The sequence below is a fragment of the Leucoraja erinacea genome, chromosome 14, assembly GCF_028641065.1.
Source record: "Leucoraja erinacea ecotype New England chromosome 14, Leri_hhj_1, whole genome shotgun sequence".
NCBI classification, from domain to species: domain Eukaryota; kingdom Metazoa; phylum Chordata; class Chondrichthyes; order Rajiformes; family Rajidae; genus Leucoraja; species Leucoraja erinaceus.
The window spans coordinates 8,224,845-8,249,509 of NC_073390.1; the positions used below are offsets into that span (position 1 = coordinate 8,224,845).

Sequence of the window (24,665 nt, forward strand, 5' to 3'; positions counted from 1 at the left end):
GTTGTACTCTCTTCATTTATAAAAGCCTGGAATTTCTTTTTTTTTACGCCATTTTTTCAACCTGCTTTGCTATTTTCACAAATGCATATCTACTTATAAATGCCTGATCTTGCATCTCCTAAACCTCTTTGTTTATATTGCCTCCGCATTTTTCCTACCGTTAAATTTTAGCATTAAATGTTACCTGCAGCACGTGGGCCGAAGAGCCTATTCCTGTGCTGTACTGTTGCATGTTCAAGGTTTCAAGGTCAGTTTATTGTCACATGTACCAATTAAGGTACAGTGAAATTCTAACTGTGCCTACTAATTCTGCCCCCGATTATGGAGTTTACTTTAGATATACAGTATGGAAACAGGCCCTTCGGCCCACTGAGTCCACCCTGACTATCGATCACCCATTCACTATGGTTTCATAAATATATCCCAGCACCATCCGTAATTACTGGTTTTATTCATACACCTTTTCTTTTGATCATGGGTGCAACTTCTACAATTTTCTAGATCTCAGGCATCATCCTTAGATGCATCTCAGCTGGACCAGGTGAAATATTTACCTAAGACAGACATAAAATGCTGGAGTTACTCAGCAGGACAAGCAGTATCTCTGGAGAGGAATGGGTGACATTTCGGGTCGAGACCCTTCTTCAGGCAGAGAGTCACGAGAAAGGAGAACGAGAGGTATAGATGATGATGTCGAGCAGGGGTTCCCAACCTTTTTCATCCCGTTTACCCCTGGGAACTTTAGTAGCACATAACAATGCTATTTCACGTATGAACAACTAAAGATGAACAGATACCAGAACCAAACACAGTCAGTCAATGAGAAAAAATGTGTACAAATCCAGAATCAACAAATTTACCCCGAGTAGGCAGAATTTACCCCCTGGTTGGGAACCCTTGATGTAGAGAGATGTAGAACAAATTAATGAAAGACATATGCAAAAAAGTAACAATGAGAAAGGAAACAGGCCATTGTAAGTGGTTTGCCAGGTGAGAACGGAAACATGTTGTGACTTGGGTGTGGGAGGGATGGAGAGAGAGCGAATGCAGGGGTTACATGAAGTTAGAGAAATCGATATTCATACCCCTGGGTTGTAAGCGTTACCTACTTACCGCAGCTAGACTTTGCAGATCCACTTTTTAACAATTGTTTTGTCCATCCAGAATTCAACTGCATCTTCTTTTGCTGAGACTTCAGAAGCAGCTACTGACATTTTTGGCAGGGAAGTACCTCGGTCAAGCTCTCTGCCTGTATAAGCAGATCTCTCTGGCCCCTTCGTCTACAACTATTTCCGAATCACATGCTCGCACAATAACTTTGGTTTCCCTTTGATTGATATTTGCTACTAATCTTTTTTCCTTGTTTTCCCTTCGTCTTCCTCGTTTCCTTTACAACCCCTCTGAACTTCTGTAATCAGCGTGTGCTGACAACCATGTTTGTCGTAAGCTGTTTTTTCAGTCATGCACAAGTACTGGTTTTATTTCCGTAGCCTTCCCTTTGAAGGGTTTTCACCTATACTGGTGCTGAAACATTTCCACTTTTAGTTTCAGCTTTCCCTGCCAAGCTTCCATTCCAATTACCTAGGCCAATGTTGTTTGCATCCCATTAAAACTGGGCCTTCTTCAATGTTTTAGCCTTTACTACTTTTATCTTGCAATGCACTATATTTTTAATGATGGTGATTTTGGTCCTTCCACCTATATTTGTTCCACCAGGCCGGCATCATTTTCTAGAACTGAGTCAACTAGGGCAGCCTTCCTCAGACTGAAGAAGGGTCTCGACCCGAAACATCACCTATTCCTTTTTCTCCAGAGATGCTGTCTGCCCCGCTGAGTTACTCCAGCTTTTCGTGTCCATCTTCAGTTGAAACCAGCACATGCCATTCCTTCCTAGACACAGGGTAGACTTCCTCAGTGGACCAGAACCAAATTATTCAAGAAAGTTCTATTCACGATGGCGATATGACACAATAGAACTTTATTTATCCCAGGAGGTAAATGGGTCTGCCAACAGTCATAAAACCCAAGATACATGAAAATAAAGTGACGAGTGGAAAGTCCAGGATACGGGATGTGCAAAGATGGGGGAGGGGGGAGGGGAGTCAGTTTACCCCACAACAGGAGGGGGAGGAGTTGTACAATGTGATAGCCACAGGGAAGAGGGACTTCCTATGGCGTTCTGTACGGCATCTTGGTGGAACCAGTCTTTGGCTTCCATCTGTCACACTTCAGATATTGCTCCCATTTGCCAACCCTTGTGTAACTGCTATCCCAGTCCACATCTGCAGTATTGAAATGCAATATTAGCACAAGGATAGATTTTGTACATCCATCCTTGGGATATCAAAACCAACTTAACAGGATAGTGAAGACAGCCAGTAGGACCATTGGTGCCCCACTCCCTTTCCTGTTGGAGATCTATCAGAAGCGGAGCATCAGCAGAGCCATCTCCATTATTAAGGACCCCTATCATCCATCACACCACATCTTCTCCATTCTGCCATCTGGGAAGAGGTACAGGAGCATCAGCTGCAAAACCAGCAGGATGCTACACAGCTTCTTTCCACAGCCCCCTCCCCATATATCATACACAAACACATCTAACCTCGCCCATACTTTGACAGCTAGGCACCTGTCAAAGCAAAGCCATTGTTCGGTCTGAATGTTTTTATTTCAATTTTTAGGTCTATTTTAGATATGGTAATTTTAATTTTTAACGCTATATGTATTTATTCTGTTTTTATTAACTGCACTGATGGGAACTGATTGAGAAACAATGTTTTTCATTTCATCTGTGTATGCAAGTACTCAATTAAAATGACATCAAAGTAAATACTGAATACTGAATATCCCTGTAAATTCTCCGTAAGCATGCTCCTCGATATCCTTTCTATGTCAGTCCATTCCTCTTGAATATTCCAGCAGGAGAATTACTCCTCGTGTCTCAAATTTAAACGTTGATCGCACCTCTCCTTCACTTCTGGAGATAACTTTTTTTAAATTTCAAAATATACTCTTTTTGAGAAATATATATATTCAATTACAAGACTCCATCCAACATTCTCGAAGGCTATATTCAATACTGTTTACACAAATTTATCCCCCACCCTTGCCACTGGCGTGGAATCCCTACCCTTTTTTTTGAGGGGCGTCTCCACCACACGCTGCCCTATCTGCTCTCTCTACCACTGCAATGCCGTCCTTAAAGAATACTGACTCATCCTCTCATTTCTTCTTTTCTATACCTTTCCTCCGCACTTTTCATCCAGATATATTTAGAACCCATTCTTAGTGGGTTTTATGTGGTCAAGTTTCTGTTATCATAACATGATAATGTCAAATGGCTAATGGGGCTGTCCCACTTTACGATCTAATTCAAGAGTTCTCCCGAGTTTTCCCTGATTCGAACTCGGAGAATTACGGTAATAGCCGCTCGGGGCTCTTGTGGACATTTTTAACATGTTGAACAACCTTCACGATTCTTCCCGAGCTTACTGCGTTTCCCGAGTACCTGCTGTTAGCGTTACGAGCCGCTAAGAGACGTCCCGAGCTCCGACGTACCCACAACATACATTACCATGAGTTTGATTTTTTTTTAAACTCGGAAGATCTCTTGAATTAGCTTATACAATGGGACAGCCCCTTAAATGTGCCTGCAACCCACCAATTTTGGTTAGTACTCTGAAGACGGGTACCGTCCCGAAATGTCACCTGCTCCTTTTCTCTAGATTTGCTGAGTTGCTCCAGCACTTTGTGTGTTTATCTCCTACGTTTTCATACAAGTATGTAAACCTACGGAAAAGATTCCTGATTTGGTCTAGTTTGGCCAACAACTTATTTTGTGTTTTGTGCAATCTAACCCTTCCTACACCATCTTTGTCTGTTCAGTGGTAGACACAAAATGCTAGTTTAACTCAGTGCGACAGGCAGCATCTCTGGAGAGAAGGCATGGGTGACGTTTTGGGTTGAGACCCTTCTTTTCAGTGTTACTTCTTGGTGCTCTTGTGAACAATCTAACAAGACACAAGTCCCAGCTCTGTTGAGATGCAGACCCCACCTCCCTCAGAGCTGGTCCCAAGTTTCCAGAAACCTAAAGCATTCCCTTCGATACCCTCACTTCAGCCACACATTTATCTGAAACAGCAGATATGTTAATGGAAATGCCCTACACACAGCAACGAGATGGTGTCTTAGGTGTTGATTAAGCAATAAATGTTGGCCAAAATGCTTGAATCCCCATCTATGCAACATCATGAAATAGTTCATACTCATTTGAGGGGGCAGAAGGAGCCTCAGTTTACCATTTCACCTGAAAGATGAAAAGGCTGTGTATCACTTCTGATACACAGTAAGTGTGGTCAGTGGAATCCTTCCAACTATTTGAAAATGATTAGTGCCATAAACTCCCGCCAGCCAATACAAGCACAACATTCAGCAACAGTTTTTAAATTGTAGACTTTCAACACATAAAATAGAACTGCATGCAGGGTAGAGTTAAACTAAAAAGTCATTCTTTCTTTCACTCATGAACATTTCCCAATCAATGACTTGATACAAGTGCGCCATTTGTTGCAAATTATGTTTCTGGGAAAGTAAAGTCAAAAGTCATACAAACAGGAAATGGGAGTATCCAACTCGCAAACGATTAACATTCAGCCCGAGTGAGAGCGAGGACAATATCATGCAGACTTGCTGATGCAGAGCTCTGCAAACAATGAATCACAAAACAAAGCAACTTTACAAATCACATATTAATCCAGTTTCTGGGATTTCAGCATGACCACTACTTACGCTTTACAACGGCCAACAGTAAATTTAATTTCCATTGTATATAGAATTGTACATGGAGATTATAAAACGTAGTTAGCACTGCCTGGTCCATCACCTCCCCGCTATCAAAGTAATTTATAAGAGGTGTTTAAGAAGGAACTGCAGATGCTGGAAAATCGAAGGTACACAAAAATGCTGGAGAAACTCAGCGGGTGCAGCAGCATCTATGGAGCGAAGGAAATATTTGCACCCGCTGAGTTTCTCCAGCATTTTTGTGATTTATAAGAGGCTCTGTCTCAATAAGGCAGTCGGCATCATCAAGGACCCACACCACCTGAAATGCTCACATTTCACTCCTGCCATCGAGAAGGAGGTATAGGAGTCTGAAAACAGTAATGTCCAGGTTCCGAGCAGCTTCTTCCAAACAACCATCAGACTATTGAACACAATGAGCTGCTTTTGTTGCACTAGGGACTTTGGCCTTTGTTTTGTTTTTGCACAATAGATATGTTTTTATTGATTGATTTTTTTTTGTTTGTTTATCGTATTATCTATTGAGTGCTGTGAATACAATCCTGTTGTGCTGCTGCGAGTAAAAATGTCATTGTTCCTTTTCGGGACATGTGACAATAAAACATTCCAGACTCTTGATTTGTCAGCACTGAAAATTCCTGCGGTAGGCAGGAGGAGGAGGAGGAGAAATGGAAGTTAAACTCACTCGGAGCAAAAGCCCTTCCATTCACCTGCAGGATGGAAAGCGAAAGACCAAACAAGTCTGAGTGGTTTAGAGAGCGTGTGTGGGGGAAAGCAGGATGGTGGAAGGTTCTGATCACCGAAGAGGGGTGGCGGTAATATTCGCAACTCCTTTTTCTGCAAACGTACCCGCTCCTATCCAACCCCACTACATGAGAAAATCAGCAGGACTGAATGAAATCAGCACAGCAGAGCAGGAGCTGCAGAAATCAGCGAGCACAAAAGCTTCCTGTCCTTTAAACTAATGTTTCGGAACCAGGCCAAAACAAATATTGACGGCAGTTTTGTGAGCTCCAAATATTAAACAACCTATGAAACCGCAGCCCACCTCCCCCCAACCGCCCACCCAACCCCTCTGCCCCTCATGAAAACTCTAAATCAAACACGGAATATCCTCGGCTGATATCCCACTCGCAGACTGTTTGGTAAACTCTGGTTCCATAACTTGCATAACTGGGCACTCTCACAACAAATGTACATAAATAGAGCCATTACTCATAATACAGCAATAACTGTGGATGAGTGAAGGAGCTACCTTAAATCCAGAAGCACTCAATTGTTAAAACTGCAATTGGAGTGGCAACATGACACTAGCTTGGGCGTCAGCATAGACATAGATTTCAGCTTTCGCAGTACTAAAGCTTTTAAAAGGAAGCAATGAATTTACTAGAAAATAATTCACTTTTGTGTAGGCCATCTTGAAGTATGAATGATGCAGCTGGGAGTAAAGTGTTTTCCCTCCAAAAGCACAGTGCTGTTACTGTTTGGTGGGAAAAAAAAAATCACTTAAAAAACTGTGCTCTATGTGGCACATTTTGCACTGTGCAAAGGAATTTAATTTTACAAGGATCAACCAAGTTTGTTATCTGCCAGACTCGTTCTGCACAAACAGCAGTACACAGTCAAAAGTACTACGCCAACTACAGTCCGCCCTGCAGGAAACAGAGTAGTCACAAGCAACCATCTGTTGAAGTAGACTATTCAACGCCTCCTCTGGCTAAATATTGTTGATTATGCAACCAGTTAACAAAACAGACCTACATTGACTACTGCTGCCCTCCTCTACTCTGCTAATCCTTCTGAACAACTCCAAGTTAAATGTCAGTAATTGTTAGGGGCATTTTGGTTTGTCGTTCTCCTGTTATGAAATGGAAGGCAAATTTAGAGATCACATCATGTACAGTTAAAGACTGCACTCTACCTGCAAATATTCCTGGGCGAGATCCAATAATTTGAGATGGTGACTTTTCAAGTGTTTTTCCCTTTATGGTCTTGGGTTTCCACAAGATTTTGCCCATCACGTTTGCATGGCTCTGTCCGCGGGGGCGTGGCCTCTGAGGGGGAAACAGAGTGGTCTTCTTTTCCATTTTAGACAGTCTCTCCAGCATGACTGGTTTCCATTTCAGTTCTGAGTTGTAAGTGCACGGAAGATCATGACGCCTACAAGGGATCAGCAGATAATGCCACAGAGGAGGCGGGAAATACTTGCAGAATGAGTGGGTAGGTTGTTGGAGAAGTGCTGCACTCCTTCCACTATTTGCAATCAACCTTTACTTGTTTCCAAAGGAATGCGCGGTTCCTTTGCATGAATGCTGTGTCTTTTACCCAGGGTACGGGAATCAAGAACCAAAGGACAAAGCTTTAAGGTAAGAGGGGCAAGATTTAATAGGAACCTGGAAGAAAATCTTTTCACTAAGAGGGTGGTGGATATATGGAATGATCTGCCAGAGGAGGCAATTGAGGCAGTTTCTGTAACACCATTTAAAAGGGACTTGAACAGGTAAGTTTTGAGGGATATGGACCAAATGTGGGCAAATGGGACTTGAACAGATGGGGCATTTTGGATGGCATGGATGAGCTGGGCCAAAAAGACTGTTTCCATGCTGTACCATTCTTTGACTCTCATTTCCTTTCCCAAAGCTCTTCCGACGTTGATAGGCCATGACCTTGGGGTTCCTATGTATAGGTGAGCATGTTACATTTTTCAGGAAGACCTTCAAAACATTATTCAAGCATTCTGGGTGATTTTATAGTTGCTAATGACACAGCTAGATGACAATGTGGGCAATTGGGTGGGGGGGGGGGGGGGGGGGGGGGGGAGGGGAGGAGAAAGGCTCTAGAGGAATACAGACAGGATAAGCGAATGGGCAAAACCGTGCAGATGGGTCCAAACATGGAAAAATGGGAGGCCATCTTTAATAGAAAAAGTGTAAAAGCAGATTTTTTTTAAAACAGATGAATGATTGAAAGCTGTGGTATCCAGAGGAAACCAAGTAACCTTTTACAGGAATCACTGAAAATGAATAAGCAGCCTCACTAAACAATTTGGAAGACAAGCGGTTTGTTGGCTGCCTTTACAGCTAGAGGATTTGAGTACATGAGAATTATTTAGCACATACACCGACCTTTTAGTCCACTATGCCCATGCCAATCATCAACCATCGCCAGGTCAATTTTCCTGCATTTGGTCAGCATCTTTTAACTATGGCTTTCCAGTGCCCATCTAGATTATTCTTAAATGAGAGCATCTGCCTCGACTAACTACTCAGACAATGCATTTCAGATTCCAGCCACCTTTTCAGTAAAAAAAGGTCTTCCTTTAATTCCCTCTAAACATCTTGTACTCAGGATTTTGACACCACTGCTATGGAGAAACATTTCCTGCTATCCACCCAATCTAATTTGGTGTACCTCTCAGAGAACCCTCCTTAGCTTGTATGCTCCAAGGAAGTCAGTCTATCCAGTCTCACATAACTTAAATACTCCATCATGACCAATATTGCGGTGAATTTCCTCTACATTCTCTCCAGTTTAATCACGTCCTCCCCAGCAGCATAGTGACCCAAACCACACAGAGTACTCCAGCTGTGGCCTAACCAATGGTTAATAAAGTTGTACTATAACATGGAACATAGAACCATGCAGCTCAGGAACAGGCCATTTGGTCTGTGCCGAACATGATGCCAAGCCCAACTGTCCACCATTTCCATGCCTCTCATAATTTACTTCAATTGGGTTTCCCCGCAACCCTCAGCATGCCAGAGAAAACAATCCAAGTCTAGCCAACCTCTCCTGATAGCAAATCCAGGCAGCTTGATTCCATTTATTGGGGTCTTTAGTTATGTGGATAGATTTGAGAAGTCCACAACCCCAGAAATCTTGGTGTCATCTGCAAATTTACTAACCAATTCGTCTACATTTATGTCCAGGATTTATACATACAGTATATAATATATCAAAAGAGAGGTCCCAACACAGATCTTTGCAGAGCTCCACTGATCTTCAACCTCAATATTGTCCTTCCAACACCACTCGCTGTCTTCTATCTGTAAGCCAGTCCTGAATCCATTTGACCAAGTGATTGCTAATCCTAGGCATCTTAATATTCTGGTTCGGCCTACCATGAGAGACTTTATCAAATGCCTTCCTAAAATCCATGTAGACAACATCCACCACCCTAACCTATTCGATCACCTTTATCACCTTCTTGCTTTAAAATGTTATGCTGTATCAATTAAAGGTAAACATTTAAATGATTTTCTCAGCCCTGAAGGTGCATTACAAATAGATAAGATAATCTTTCAATGTATGCCATGGTCACCTTGGTTACTCCATTGGACTTTACCATTCATTGTGTATGTCCGACCTTCATTAGTGCTGCCAAAGTGCACTTACCAGTTCCATATATCATTGCTCTGGCCGTCTTATCAAACGATCAATATCAACCTGTAGCCAACAACTATCCACACCATTAACAACACCACAAATATTTGCGTCATCTGTCATTTTACCAGTTACAGCCCCTACATTCAGATCCAACATGTCATTACGTATAACAAACTATTAATGTCCCCGCCACGAACCCTGTGGTACACCATAGTTATATTTCCAATTACAAAAACATTCCTCCACCATGATCCTCTGCCTCCTATTACCAAGACAATTTTTGATCCAATTTGCCAACCGACAGTTACCGTGGCAGACTTAAGATCAGCCATCCTGAGAATTAATCCGCAGAAAACCACTGGTCTGGATGGAGACCCTGGCTGCACTGCCAGGAGCAGTGCGGATCAGCTGGCAGAGGTATTCACAGTAATCTTTAGTCTCTCACTACTCTATTCTGAAGTCCCCACTTGCTTCAAGACCACTATCTTCCCAGTGGCAAAGAGAAGTAATTTGGTATAGCTTAATGACTACCGCCCAGTGGCCCTGACATCCACCAACATGAAGTGCTTCGAGACCGGTGATGGTCTCCCAGCCAGCCCTGATCCAAAGTTTATTTACCATCATAGGTAGACACAAAATGCTGGAGTAACTCAGCGGGACAGGCAGCATCTCTGGAGAGAAGGAATGGGTGACGTTTCGGGTCAAGACCTTCAGTCTGAAGAAGGGTCTCGACCCGAAACATCACCCATTCCTTCTCTCCAGAGATGTTGCCTGTCTCACAGAGTTACTCCAGCATTTTGTGTCGACCTTTGATTTAAACCAGCATCTGCAGTTCTTTCCTACACATAACAACTCAACAGCAGATACCATCTCCTGGGCCCTAAACACATCTTTGAAACACCTCCCCAATAAGGATCCCTACGTTAGACTCCTATTTATCGACAAAAGCTCCGCCTTCAACACCATAATTCCATCCAAACTCATCTCCAAACTCCTGCACCTAGGAATCAACTCCCCCCTCTGCCAATGGATCCTCAACTTTTTGGCCAACAGACCACAATCAGCAAGGATAGGTGACAATACCTCCACCACAATAATCTTCAACATTGATGACCCCATAAGGATGTGTTCTCAGTCCCCTATTATATGCCCTGTACACTCACAACTAAACAATGACGAGAAGGACAATAGACAATAGACAATAGACAATAGGTGCAGGAGTAGGCCATTCGGCCCTTCGAGCCAGCACCACCATTCAATGTGATCATAGCTGATCATCCCCAATCAGTGTTTAAGAAGGAACTGCAGATGCTGGAGAATCGAAGGTTACACAAAAAAGCTGGAGAAACTCAGCGGGTGCAGCAACATCTATGGAGCGAAGGAAATAGGCAACGTTTCGGGCCGAAACCCTTCTTCAGACTGATCGGCGGCGGGGGTTGGTGGGGGACAAGAAAGGAAAAAGGAGGAGGAGCCCGAAGGCTGGGGGATGGGAGGAGACAGCAGGGGGACTGAGGAAGGGGAGGAGACAGCAAGGACTAACAAAATTGGGAGAATTCGATGTTCATGCCCCCAGGATGCAGACTCCACCCCAAAGAAGGACATTTCCGGTGCATTCTCGCTGTGGCCATTCCTCCTTCGAGCGAGCCGCACCGGAAAATTGGAGGAACAGCACCTCATATTTGCATCCTGGGGGCATGAACATCGAATTCTCCCAATTTTATTAGTCCTTGCTGTCTCCTCCCCTTCCTCAGTCCCCCTGCTGTCTCCTCCCATCCCCCAGCCTTCGGGCTCCTCCTCCTTTTTCCTTTCTTGTCCCCGCCCACCCCCGCCCCCGATCAGTCTGAAGAAGGATTTCGGCCCGAAACGTTGCCTATTTCCTTCGCACCATAGATGCTGCTGCACCCGCTGAGTTTCTCCATCCCCAATCAGTACCCTGTTCCTAGTAGACAATAGACAATAAGTACAGAATGGATATGGAGAACTTAGTGACATGATGTCAGGCCAATTACCATTCCCTCAATGTCAACAAGCCAAAAGAGCTAATTATCAACTTTGGGAAGCAGGGCCCAATCAACATCAATGGTGCCAAAGTGGAAATGGTTGAGAGCTTCAGGTTTCATAACATTAATGTATTAAAAAAGATATGTTAATATATTAAAAAAGATTAACCACATGGATGTGATAGCCAAGAAACATCAATGCCTCTACATCCTGAGCAACGGAGGGATTTCACATGTCTCCAATGACTCTTACAAACCTCGACAAATGCACCATCAGAAGCACTGTCGGGTTGCATCACAGCTTGTATGAGAACAACTTGATTTGAGACCAGATTTCCTGCTATTGATTCCATCTGTACTTCATGCTGGCTCAGAAAAGCAGCCAACATACTCAAAGACTCGTCCCACCCTGGTTATTCCTTCTTCTCCCCGCTCCCATCCGGCAGAAGGTACAGAAGCTTGAAAGCATGCACCACCAGACCTAGGAATAGCTTCTTAACAGGCTTCTAAATGGTCTTTCTATAAGCTAAGGTACTGTCTAATTGACCTCTACCCTAATGTAGACACTGGACTTTCTCTATGGAACTGATGCACTACAACGCTGAGAACTGTGTTCTGTACCCTGTATCTCCCCCTTTGCTCTATCTATTAGACTGAATTTAACAATTGCATTCATGTATGTATGATCAGTTTGGATGGCAAGCAAAGAAAGCTTTTCACTATACCTCAGTACATGTGACAATAATAAATCTAAACTTACACTAAACTTGCCTTAGATTCCATGGACTCGAATATTTTGGACAGTTATCTACATGGGATCTAGTGAATGGTCTTATTCAAGTCACTGTAGGCTACATGGACTACACTCTCCTCATTAACACATTTTGTTACCTCTTCAAATAATGTAATTACATTTGTCAATGGCTACCTTCCCCCTATCAAGCCATCTTGTTACTTCTTCAAATTATCTTTGATAATCCCTGCTTTATAAGTATAAATTAATCCTCTCTGCCTCGGAAGTTTATCCAATGACTTCCTTATCACTGACATTAGACATCAGTGGCCTGCAATTACTTAGCATATTCCCGCTGTACTTCAATAAGGGTGCAACATTTGATGTAGATAAACACAAAATGCTGGAGTAACTCAGCATTTACTCTCGACCCAAAGTGTCACCCATTCCTTCTATCCGGAGACGTTGACTGTCCTGCTGAGGTACTCCAGCGATTTATGTCTATCTTTGGTGTAAACCAGCATCTGTAGTTCGTTCCTGCATGCAACATTTGATGCTCTCTGGTCATCTGACATCTCACCTGTGGCCAGCAGAGATTTAATTATCCACCGATTAAAGGGCCTGTCCCACCAGCATGCGATAGCATGTGTCTAGCACGAGCAAACGTGGTCGCTTGAGGCGTACGGCCTCGCGGGGCCGGTCCCACTTCAATCGCAAGAGGCGTATGGAGTTGTGCAGGGCTGGTCCCGACATTGCGCGGGGCTCCAAAAATCTTGCACTGTCCGAAAATCCCTCGCGACAACGGCCTGTCGGCCCGCAGCCGCATCGAGGCTGTACGCAGCCGCACCGAGGCCGTACGCAGTGTCTTGACATCATACGCAGCATCTTGACGCCGTACGCCTAGCTCGAGGCGTTGCGCGAACGTCACCGCCCGGCACGCCATTGCGTGATGACGTCCCGCCCGACACCGTGCGACGTCCAAATTCAGTCGGTCCGCCTCCTGCCCTGCTGATTGGTGAGTAAGATGTCGGGACCAGCCCCGCACAACTCCATATGCCTCCGCGGTTCGAATTGGGACCAGCCCCGCGAGGCCGTACGCCTCAAGCGACCACGTTTGGTCGCGCTAGACGCATGCAATCGCATGCGGGTGGGACAGGCCCTTAACTCTAATCCACCCTTGCCTCCTATTGTTCAGCCCAGGGGGTTTACCCACCTTTAAGTCTGCTACAACATCTAATGCTTCCTTCATGATACCATATTAGTTTAGTTTAGAGATACAGCATGGAAATAGGCTCTTCAGCCTACCGAGTCCGCGCGACCATCCATCACCCATTCACACTAGTTCTATGTTATCCCACTTTTGCAGTCTCTCCCTATGCACCACGACAAGTTACAGAGAACAATTAACCTACAAACCTGCACGGTTTTGAAAAGTGTGAGGAAAGCGGAGCACCCTATGCGGTCACAGGAAGAACGTGCAAACTCCACACAGATAGCACCCAAGGTCTGGATGGAACATGGATATCTGCCGCTGTGAGGCAGCAGTTCTACCAGCCGCGACCACTGTCTTTCTCCATTGTGAATAAAGATGGGAAGTATTCATTTAAAATCTCACCAACACCCTCTGGTTCCATGCAGCGATTGCTCTATTTCTGTTATACTCTTTCTATTATACCAAACCTATTGCTTCCAGTGATCTCCCCGCCACAGCCTCCAACCTTATAGCTCCCAAACCCCATTTTTATCACCTTCCCAAAATATACAAGCAGAACGTTCCTGGCAGACACGTTGTTTCTGCCTGCTCCAGCCCATACATCTTCCCACATCGGGAAGGCATCTGGACCCTCCCATTCTTCCTTGAAGAGAGACCAAATCAGTTCCCCTCAACAATTACTCTCCTCTGCCTTGCAGAGCTTGTCCCCACCCTTATCAACTTCTCTTTAGACTCCTCTCGCTTTCATCAAGTCAAAGGTGTAGCCATTGGCACTCACGTTGGCCTCAGTATGCCTATCTGTTTTTTGGTTATGCATTACTAGCTTCCACCGTACCCTCAAATTCACTTGGACACCAGAGGTACCTCTGACACCTCTCTCCCCATTCGTGATATCTCCGTTTACAGGGGACAGACTAATCAATAACATCTGCTACAAAAACCCATTGAATCTCACAGCTATCTTGACTTCCTCCTACCCTGCCTCGTTTAAGGATGCTATCCCTCACCTTCAATTTCCCCATCTTAGTTTAGTTTAGTTTAGAGATACAGCATGGAAAGGGGCCCTTTGGCCCATCGAGCCCACACCGACCAGCGATCCCCGCACATTAACACTACCCTACAGACACGAGGGACAAATATTACACTTATACCAAGCCAATTAACCTGCAAACCTGTACGTCTTTGGAGTGCGGGAGGAAACTGAATATTTCGGAGAAAACCCACGCAGGGGGAGCGTACAAACTCCGTACAGACAAGCACCCGTAGACAGGATCTAACCCGGGTCTCTGGCGCTGTAAGGCAGTAGCTCTACTGCTACACCACCGTGCGGCCCTACTACATCTGCTCCCAAGATGAAGCTTTCCACTCCAGGTCATCTGAAAAATATTTTTTCCTCAATAAACATTGCTGTTGTGGATGGAGTCCTCACTTGTGTCTCCTTTGTGACCTGCAGTTCTGTCCCCCTACCTCCAGCTGGAACATGGGTAGAGTTCCCCTAGTCTTCACCTTTCATCCACGAGCTTCCACATCCAGCACATCATTCTCTGACATTTTGACCACCAACGTGATCCCATCACTGCTCTCATCTTTCTAATCCTCTTCCCCACCCCACTTTCCGCAGGGACTACTTGTTCTTCAACTTCTTGGTTCACATCCCGTCCCACCTAACTCGCCTCCTCCTGCAAATGCAGGAAATCCTGCAGAAGGATCTCGACCCGAAACATCACCTATTCCTTCCCTCCAGAAATGCTGCCTACCCCGCTGAGTTACTCCAGCTTTTTGCCTCTATCTTTGGTTTAAACCAACGTCTGCAGTTCCTTCTTACACAGGAAATGTAACACCTGTCTCTACACCTCCTCTCTCACTTCCATCCACTGATGCCAGCAGCCCTTCCAGGTGAGACAGAGGTTCACATGTACGTCTTCCAACCTGGTCTATTGCACTCAGCTCCTAATGTGGCCTCCTTTACATCGGTGAGACAAGGTGCCAATTACTTGCAATCAATTGTTACCATTTTAACGCTTGTTCCCATTCCCATCCTGACCTTTCCGTCCTGAGCCTTCTCCGTTGCCAGAGTGAAACCACGTGCAAACTGGAAGAACAGCACCTCTTATTTCACTTGGATTGCTTACAACCCAATGGTATGAATGGTATGAACTCCAAATTTGCCAATTTCAAGTATCTCACCCATATCCTGTGTCAGTTGGCTCCCTCTTCACCCCCGGTGCATCCACCTTTCTCCCACTATCTCCCACCACCTTGTCACTCTGCTCTTTTCCCCTTCCCCGTACATTCATTTCCCTTTCCCCACTCCCATATTTCCAAGGCAAATGGAGTTGAATTCAAATAAGTGTGAGGTTTTGCATTTTGGGAAGTCAAAGAAGGGCAGGATCTTCACGGTGAAGGGTAGACACCTGGAGACTGCTGTAGAGCAGAGGCATGTAGGAGCACCAGTAGGAAGGAACTGCAGATGCTGGTTTAAACTGAAAATAGACACAAAATGCTGGAGTAACTCAGCCTGAAAAAGGGTCTCAACCGGAAATGTCACCCATTTCTTCTCTCCGGAGATGCTGCCTGTCCCACTGAGTTACTCCAGCATGTTGTGTCTATCTATGGAGCACCAGTACATGATTCCCCAAAAGTGATGTCGCAGATCGACTGGGTGGTGAAGAAGGTTTTTGACATGTTGGCTTTCATTTGTCAGGAAACCGAGTACAGAAGTTGGGACGTTATGCTACAAATGTACAAGATGTTGGTGAAGCTGCACCAAGAGTACTGTGTCCAGTTTTAGCACCCTGCTCCAGAATAGCTGCCACTAAACTGGAAAAAGTCCAGAGAGGATTTAGGAGAATGTTGCCAGAACTTGATGGTCTGAACTATAAGATGAGGTTGGGCAGGCTCGAACTATTCCTTGGATTGTACAAGGCTGGGTGGTGATATTATAGCGCTGTATAAAAACATGAGGGGAATAGATAGGATGAATGCAAAGAACATCAAAGAGGAGGATGACAACTTTGGTGCCTTCCCTCACAGTGGGAAACTTTGATTCCGCTGAGTGGGGATGTTTATGTTAAAGACTATCGTGTTCTGTGTTCTTTATTTTATTTGTATGGCTGTATGGTGACCCCAAATGTCACTGTACCAATTGCTGCATGTGACAATGAATGTCTTGAATCTTGAATTTTTCAGGGTAAGATAATAAAAACCTAGAGGGCATAGGTTTAAGGTGTAGAGAGGGAAAATGTAATAGGGACCTGAGGGCAACATTTCCACACAGTGGGTGTATGGAACCAGCTGCCAGAGGAGATAGTCGAGGCAGATACAATAACAACTTTTAAAAGAAACTTGGACAAATGTATGGATAGGAAAGGTTTAGAGGTTTATGGGCCAAGTGTGGGTGAGCGGGACATCTTGGTCGGCATGGATGAGTTGTGCCAAAGAACCTGTTTATGTGTTGTATAACTCTATTTCCCTTTTATCCACCGTCCTTTCCCTCAAGCTGTCCCTTACCACCCACGTCTCTCCCTCCAGCTTTACATTCCCTTATCTGGCACCCTTTCGTCTCCTTTTCACCTCTACACTTTGTCACTTATTCCACCCATCGCCCAATCATTCTCCCTCACCTATCCCATCTATCACCTAACAGGCTTCGCCCCTCTCCCACCTCTCTTTTCCAGCATTCTCCCTCTTACTACATCAGTCTGAAAAAGAATCGTAATAGCAACATGTCACCTGTCCAGTCCCTGCACAACTGCTGCCCACCCACCGACCTGAATGAAATTCTTGCCAGCTGCAACTTTATCAGCACATTAAACGCAACAGTAAAACTAATAAATATACAATAAAGTGTAGTGCGTGGGTCTCAAAAGGAAGCACGAAGTCCAGTGTTTTGAGAGGCACCTTTAATTATGTTCCTCCCGGTTGTAGGGAGGTCCAAACGAGAGAAAGATAGCACCCAAACCCCTGCCTTTAAACCCTCTGGTTAAGGACCGCCTCCAGACTGAACCACTCCCGGGCCGAGGGGTTCGACAGTATATGGAGGAATGGACCCCCCCCTATTTATTGTCATTCACGAAACGCACTAGGTTTGAACGACCCGGCCGGCCATGTACTACATTTTGGCGGAGGCATAGGGGGAGGGACAGGTCGAAAAACCGGCAAGACCACACTTAACACAGTCGTTACATAAACATCCATAACGGTGAGTCAACTCAATCGACACGGCCTCCTCACTGTGATGGAAGGCAAAAGTCTGCCCGTGTTCCAGCACCCGGAACGGGCCCTCGTACGGCCTTTGTTCTTCTGGGCATCGCAAGAAGACGTATGGGCAGTCCCTGAGGGCTGATGGCATCGCGGGCGAAATGTCCCATGGCGGGACGTCGGGACGGCTGCCGATGTTACTCGCTCCCCCGCTTTGGTAAGAGGGCGTCCCCTGCTGCCCCGGTCCCGTGGCCATTTAGCTACACGAGCCGCCGGTGCCAAGTGTTAGGACCCCATCGTCCGTGCGGAGAGCACCGTGTCCTTTAACCTCTCGCCAGACCGTTAGCTTGCGTGGTCCTTGTAGCCGCACCCCCAGATCAGCCAGCTGACCAAGCTCACTGTGGCCCCAGATCCAGAGATGTGAGCCGGCACCCCGAAGCGAGCAATCCAGTGCGCGGACAACGCACGAGCGCACGTAACCGTTTCGTGGGTCTCAAAAGGAAGCACGAAGTCCAGTGTTTTGAGAGGCACCTTTAATTATGTTCCTCCCGGTTGTAGGGAGTTCCAAACGAGAGAAAGATGGCACCCAAACCCCTGCCTTTAAACCCTCATGTTAAGGACTGCCTCCGGACTGAACCACTCCCGCGCCGAGGGGGGCGACAGATGATTGGAATGCCACGTCTCAAACCGTGTCCTTTCCAAGACCAACCCACGTTTACTACAGTTCCACCTCCTCACTGTGATGGAAGCAAAAGTCTTATCTCTTCCCTTTGTTCTTCTGCGGTCCAAGCTCCGAAGAGCCGCTCTCCCCCCCAGGGTAAGTCCCTGGCATTTAGCTACCCTGGGATGTTAGGCCCCAGCTGTCCACCCCGGGATCCTGACCAACAGCTGCAGACTGCAGCGTCTAGGCGAACTGGGGCTCCAAAGCCCCCGGTGATGATGGTAAGTCGTAGCTAACCCGACCGGGCGCCACCGCTCAGCTCCTTTCAACCCGCTCCGAAGTGCGAGCCAGCTCCCACCGTGATGTGTCAGGTCCGCAGGCTGTCCACCAGGCCGCACCTGGGGCTCCGAAGGAGCTGAGCGCCCCACAGCTCTTCCCGCTTAGTCGGCCAGCTCCAGAGTCAAGCCGCCGGCTCCGCCTCGAGCCCTGTTAGTCCCGGACGGAGGCCGCCGCCGGCTCCTCGATGTTAGGCCCACCGACACCGGAGACCCGACAGGGAAAATGTCGGGTCCCCGTACAGGGAAGAGATTAAACGGTTTCCCCCACATCCCCCCCTCCACCCTCCACATATACACAGCTAAAAAATAATAAAAACTAAGCTCAAAATCATACATTTAACAAGACAAAAATAAAAAAAAGACGAACGACTGTAGTTGCCATTAGACGCCGCCACCAACCAAATGGGTGCCACCACAAAAGTATCAGTTATTAAGGTAAACCTGACAATGAAATTGCAAGCCCTAAATACCTTGTGCAATCCGAGTAATGCAAAGTGTATAGTAGTTCAGTTCTGAGGTAGGGTTGTGGTTAGGTTCTGCAAGATGGTTCAAGAACCTCTTCACTGATGGCTTTGTTCTGGAAACCAGGGTAATGAATTTCAGGCTACTGCACCTTTTTCCCCCCGAGGGTAGCAGTAAGCTGAAAAAGTGGTGTGGGTCTTTGATAATGTTAGCTGCCTCCTTGTCGCAGCATGTCCCGGAGATCCCTTTGATGGCGGGGAAGTCAATATCCGTGATGGACCAGGAAATATCCACAATTTTCTGCAACGTTCTTGGTTCTTGAGCGTTTGAATGACCAAACCAGGCCACTATGCAGCCTCTCGTTTCCCATTTCCTTAATAACCAGTTTTCCTTTGTGTAGTCTCCATTCTCCTCTACGTTTGTCCATTCGTTTTCTCTTGACCTCCTATTTCCCAGTCAACATTCAACTGTCTTTTGCCTCTCTTTCTGTCCTACCTAGTTTCGGCAGCCAAACTCATCATTCATTCTCCCTATCTCCCACCCTTAATGAACTCTTACTAGCCGCTAATATCTCAGATACGGCAAGAAAAAAAAAAATCAAGAGGTGACATGTAAAATTATTCCTTTCTTCACACCCGAAGAACCCACCAGCATTAAAAAACAACATATCACTTCCAGACTCAAACGGATATTAAAGCTTACATCTTTTGTTTTCCTTTACCTAGCATTGGTTAAAGGCCATTTACCCACACTACCTCCCATCTGCTGCGCTAAATAACCCTCCAGATCCCTGCTTTGATTTGATCTACTTGCTTTGCTTGCCATTTCTTTCAGTCATTTACAATCAACACAATCTGCACCCAGATGCTACCGTTGTTGCATTACATGACCATTCATCTGCCAACAGTTTGAAATTAATCTCTCAACCATTCTAAGAATAAGCTACAAATTTAGCCAGTTGAGGAGTCAAATGGCCTCAGACCAAATGACAAGATGGTATGAAGCACAGGGTGCAATCCTGATAAATGTGTGTGTGTGGGGGGGGCGGGCAAATCCTCGTCTGGGAGGTTTATCCTAGGTCAAGTAATTCCATTTAAGTTTATTATTTTAATAATTATCTTCCGAATGCAGGACAAGTTAACATTAAATATATTTCTTATTGTCCCACATATTGTCTTTCTACTGCTTTAAAACCAGAATGCAACAGAGATCCTGTATATTCGAAAGCTTCATTTTATTCTAAAGCTTCAGTGAATAGTCGTGCCTGCCATCTATCTGCCTTTAATATTTTCAGGCATGGTTAAAAATCATAGATAACGTGCCTTCATTTTTACTATATTTACTGGAGCAAGCAGGTTTCTTTATTAACATCATAGACAAAGATAATTTTGACTATAGAACCTTCAGCCAGCAAAGGATTGATGATAAAGCAAAAAATAGGGAGGATTCATGTTCTTGATTTGCATTTAGTTTAATTTAGTTTAGCGATACAGGCCCTTCGGCCCACCGAGTCCGCACCGACCAGCGATCCCCGCACATTAACACAAGCCTACACACGCTAGGGGCAATTTACACTTTTACCAAGTATACAAATCCAAGCCAATTAACCTACTAAAAACCTATACGTATTTGGAGTGTGGGAGGAAACCGAAGATCTGGGAGAAAATCCATGGGCACAGGGAGAACGTACAAGCTCCGTACAGACAGTCCCCGTAGTCGGGATAGAATCTGGGTCTCCGACACTGCAAGCGCTGTAAGGCAGCAACTCTACCGCTGGGTCACCGTGCCACCCCTCTACCGCCGCATCACCGTGCCACCCTTATAAGTTCCTACTGTAAAAAGAGTATATTTGGAGGTTGGGCGAGGACAGGATCACGCTTTGTCCAAGGTACAAATTATACTGAATGTGTATTTGCTAATGATATGGTCAGTTGCGATTCCGTGGCACATATTTAGAATAATTTCAGATTTTCTGTTTTCTCTACTCTCTCTCTCTTCCGAATAGTCCAGCATGGAGTCAGCAGTTCGCTTAAAAAGGTTAGATATAATCTGCAAGTCAGGTAACAATTATGGACAGCAAGACCAAGTTAACATTCAGATTAATGATCATTTGTCAGAGTTCTGAAGAAATGCTATCAACCTGAAACAGTAACCCTGCTTCATAGATGATGCCTTATTATGAAGACTTTCCAGTTCTAGTTATAGATTTCCAGAAGCTGGAGAATTGGATTTCAGCTGTGGATCAGCTAGGTTCTTATTACTATTGTTATTATTAATTGTTATTATTGTGATTAAAACTTCCTTTGTCCTGATATCGAAATCTATCCTAAGGGGATGCCACACACTCGTTGACATAATGAAACCAAGAGGTTGACTGTTATTTTTGGGTCTTTACACTGTGAAAAAATGAAGTCAGCACCCGTGCAAAACCCAAAGCTGTTTCTACCTTAGCAAGTGGAGAAAATCTTCCAAAAGGTGTTAAGTGCCTTTATTCAGACATTTATTCAAACGTTTAGAATCAGAGCATTTTATTAACCACCCCTGCACATATTACACTTCCTCCTGAGACTTGATCCATCAACAGCAACAATCTGTTCCATAGAATGATTGTTGGTGCTCGGATGATCAACTTTGAGATGAGCATAGTCTGATATGGCTCAGGAACTCCACTGTGGCCGACCTTCTCCAGCAACACGCTACCAGACCAGAGTGTAAAAACCTAGGCAGAATTTACAGACACTGGGCAATCTACGCTATGAGACCTCCTTCACGACCTCTCTGGTTGGGAACAATGAAATGCAGAGTACTATGTTACAGACTGCCATAATATACAACAATTTATCATATCTGTAAAATTGAGAAGTTCTACATGCTCTGTGCACACGAGCATTTCCATTGCAAGGTGCACGTATAATATCATTGAAACCTCTGTTGATAGCTAGCAGTCAGGCAAAGCAGTACATTTTAAATCTAGACATGTCAACATAACTGTTCTTTTAATAGAGGTTGCCTTTAAAGAATCAAAGCCACCATGCAACTTACTTTATAAACATGAAAACGTGCCAGAAACGGAATGGATCTCCTCAGCTTGTCAAAGCGACGCATGACTCTGCTGTGCTGATTCCCTTCTTTTCTCAGTTGTCAAGTTTAACGTAACTCCAGAATTCCAACTTATCCATTCCACTCTCCCTGGAGTAAAAATTCCTCAGCTTCCTCTGACATGGAACTCTGCCGCATTTTCTCAGGGACATAATTCTACATCCCAACATTTTCCTTTTTCTTTAAACTATAAATACAGAACTCGTTTTGCATGCTCACAGTTCGCGACTCAAGTGATTTTTCTTTTTTGCCGATGGAATAAACAGCAGCTTTCTTCAATAACATTCGTCTCAAAGCTGTCAAACGCTATAGTGAGTACTGAATACTGACTGAGTACTGAATGGTAAAACTGTGCTGTTCTGCTATTCAACTGCAACAAAATTTGGACTGAAGCCAGGAGGTCAATATTAACTGGAGGATGGAGAGTTCATTTCCTGTGGGCCCCTCAGCTGATGGTTTAACAAGGCAATTCTCCACGCCTCCTCACATACCGCCAACTAAACCATCCCCCCCCCCCCCCCTCCCTCCCTCCACCCCATCACCAACCAGCGGAGCAGCTCATACGATCAAGCAGCGCTGTGCTCTAATCTGCTTTTAAAGCTGGAAGAGCAACCTGTGTTTTTATCTGACAGCTCACTGAAATCAGTCGGAAATGGAATAAAACTCAGCTGGGAGCTATCCAGTACCCATTCAATTTGAAAAAGGCAACTTTAAAGATGCTAATTGCTCTTTATTCTCTATAGGGCTTACTGTCAAACGTGATTTTAATCAAAATGTTATCGCATTTACATTCCGTTATTCTAGTGTAATGTACATTGAGCAGATGGTCTGCAGACAAAGATTCCCTTCATTTTAACAAGATGGGAGAGCTTTGAATGATTTGCGACTTTCTGTTGACCACTTTAGACAACAGTGTGAGAAGAGAAAGGAATTGCCGTAAAGCAAGAGCTAGAGCAACAGAGAGAGCAGGCATCAAAAGCCCAAAGCAGCCAGCCTGCCCCTCTGCCCACCATTAAGAACACACAAACAAGGATCTGCTCTGCTACTCCACCAGTGGGCATTGAAGGAGGAAAGTCCCAGAACAGAACAAGAATGAGAGTAGCAGAAATAGAAACAATAGGATCGGGAGAAATACCAGCTTGTTAGCAGAATACAAATTTCAAAGGAAACATAAGATACACACAAAAATCTGGAGTATCTCAGCGGGACAGGCAGCATCTCTGGTGAGAAAAAATGGGTGACATTTCGGGTTGTGACCCTTCTTCAAACATAATTTCTATAACATATTAAAACATCTCTATAACTCTAACCACTGCTGATCCCAAATCTAATTATACCGCCATTTTCTTTAAAATGTAGCTAGCTGAATGACAGCAGCCTTGACTGGAGGTGGACTTCACAACTGAAGGCATTTTGGCATATTCTCTAAATACATAACATTTCATCAGACAACTGCTGCTGGAGGGATGAAAGAAAGAAATACCTGTGCAAAACACAATTGTATCTTGTCTAGGTTTCACGATGCTGCCATTATTATATCTTTATAAAGAAGCTACTGTAGAATTATGGCTTTTTTTTTCCAAAATAGAGGAACTCAGACACTTGCAGAGGGTAAATTATGCTTCATAATTAAGCTTTGAATAAAATGATTGGACACAGTAAAAACAAAAGCTATCCCCTTGCCCACAAATTCCCCACCCCTTGCCCTCGTTTACAGCCATCTGTTCACTTTTCCCATCGTCTCATCAGCTCTCCCCATTTTGCATCTTCCCTTCCTTACACTTTGCATCAAATTCTCCCCAATACACAAATGTTCCTGCACCCTCTCTTAGTCTCCAGGATACTCTGTCCTGATGCATGCAGAGTTTGGAACAGGATAGATGGGTTAATGGCATGAGACACAATCAATGGGTGGCATCTGATTGCAATTACAGTGAGGTGGCCAAGGATGGTAACTGAATATTCACTAGTACTTGATAGGTAGAATAGAAAATGAAGGGTAAGATTTCTACTAAACAAGGCCATCGCTGTAGAGTTGATGACTGAAGGTGTAAAATAAATGTAGGTGTGGATGAAATATAGTGAGGGCAAGACATCACCAGTGCAGGCAGTAAGTAGATTGATTGTGGAATAATTCAGCACAGAAATAGATTCTTTCGTCTCACCACATCCATGCCAACCAAATCCTATCCAAGCCAATCCCATTGCCCTGCATTAGGCCCATAACCCACTACACCTTTTCCCATCAATAGACAATAGACAATAGGTGCAGGAGGAGGCCATTCGGCCCTTCGAGCCAGCACCGCCATTCAATGTGATCATGGCTGATCATCCCCAATCAGCACCCCGTTCTTGCCTTCTCCCCATATCCCCTGATTCCACTATTTTTAAGAGCCTTATCTAGCTCTCTCATGATTTGCACATTCAGGTACATATGCAAATGTCTTTCTTATGTTGTACCAAACAATCTACTTCAGGAACTCAGCAGGTTGAGCAGCTTCTGTGTGTGGGAGGAGGGGGGGGGGAAAGAAATGGTCGACCTTTCAGGTCAAAATCAGGACAGAAATGTAATTGCCTGTGTTTCTACCATCTCCTCCGGCAGCTCGTTTCAGATAGCCACCACCATTGTGTGAAAAACTTACATTTCTACCTTCTCCTGGCTTAAAAGTGGCAATACTGCAGGTCAGATTAAGGTACTGGCAGGATTCACCTTGGCCGCTAACCAAAAAAAAATTAAGGTATGGAATAAAATTCTGAATCCATGCAAAAA

General features: G+C 44.8%; 1 protein-coding gene across 10 annotated transcripts in view; it reads right to left on the reverse strand.

The window, feature by feature from the left end:
* tnk2b (tyrosine kinase, non-receptor, 2b) overlaps positions 1-24,665 on the reverse strand; it is a 227,609-nt gene that overhangs the window by 98,173 nt on the left and 104,771 nt on the right. For 4 of the 10 annotated variants that reach the window (XM_055645542.1, XM_055645541.1, XM_055645535.1 and 1 more), the window contains exon 1: positions 21,839-22,319. The exons of 3 other annotated variants lie outside the window; for them this stretch is intronic. In XM_055645542.1, coding sequence (XP_055501517.1) covers positions 21,839-21,901 — 63 coding nt within the window. In that variant the 5' untranslated portion in view covers positions 21,902-22,319. Of the gene's footprint in view, positions 1-21,838; positions 22,321-24,665 lie in introns of those variants that run through there. 3 more of the 10 variants (XM_055645538.1, XM_055645537.1, XM_055645540.1) reach the window with 2 other exon arrangements.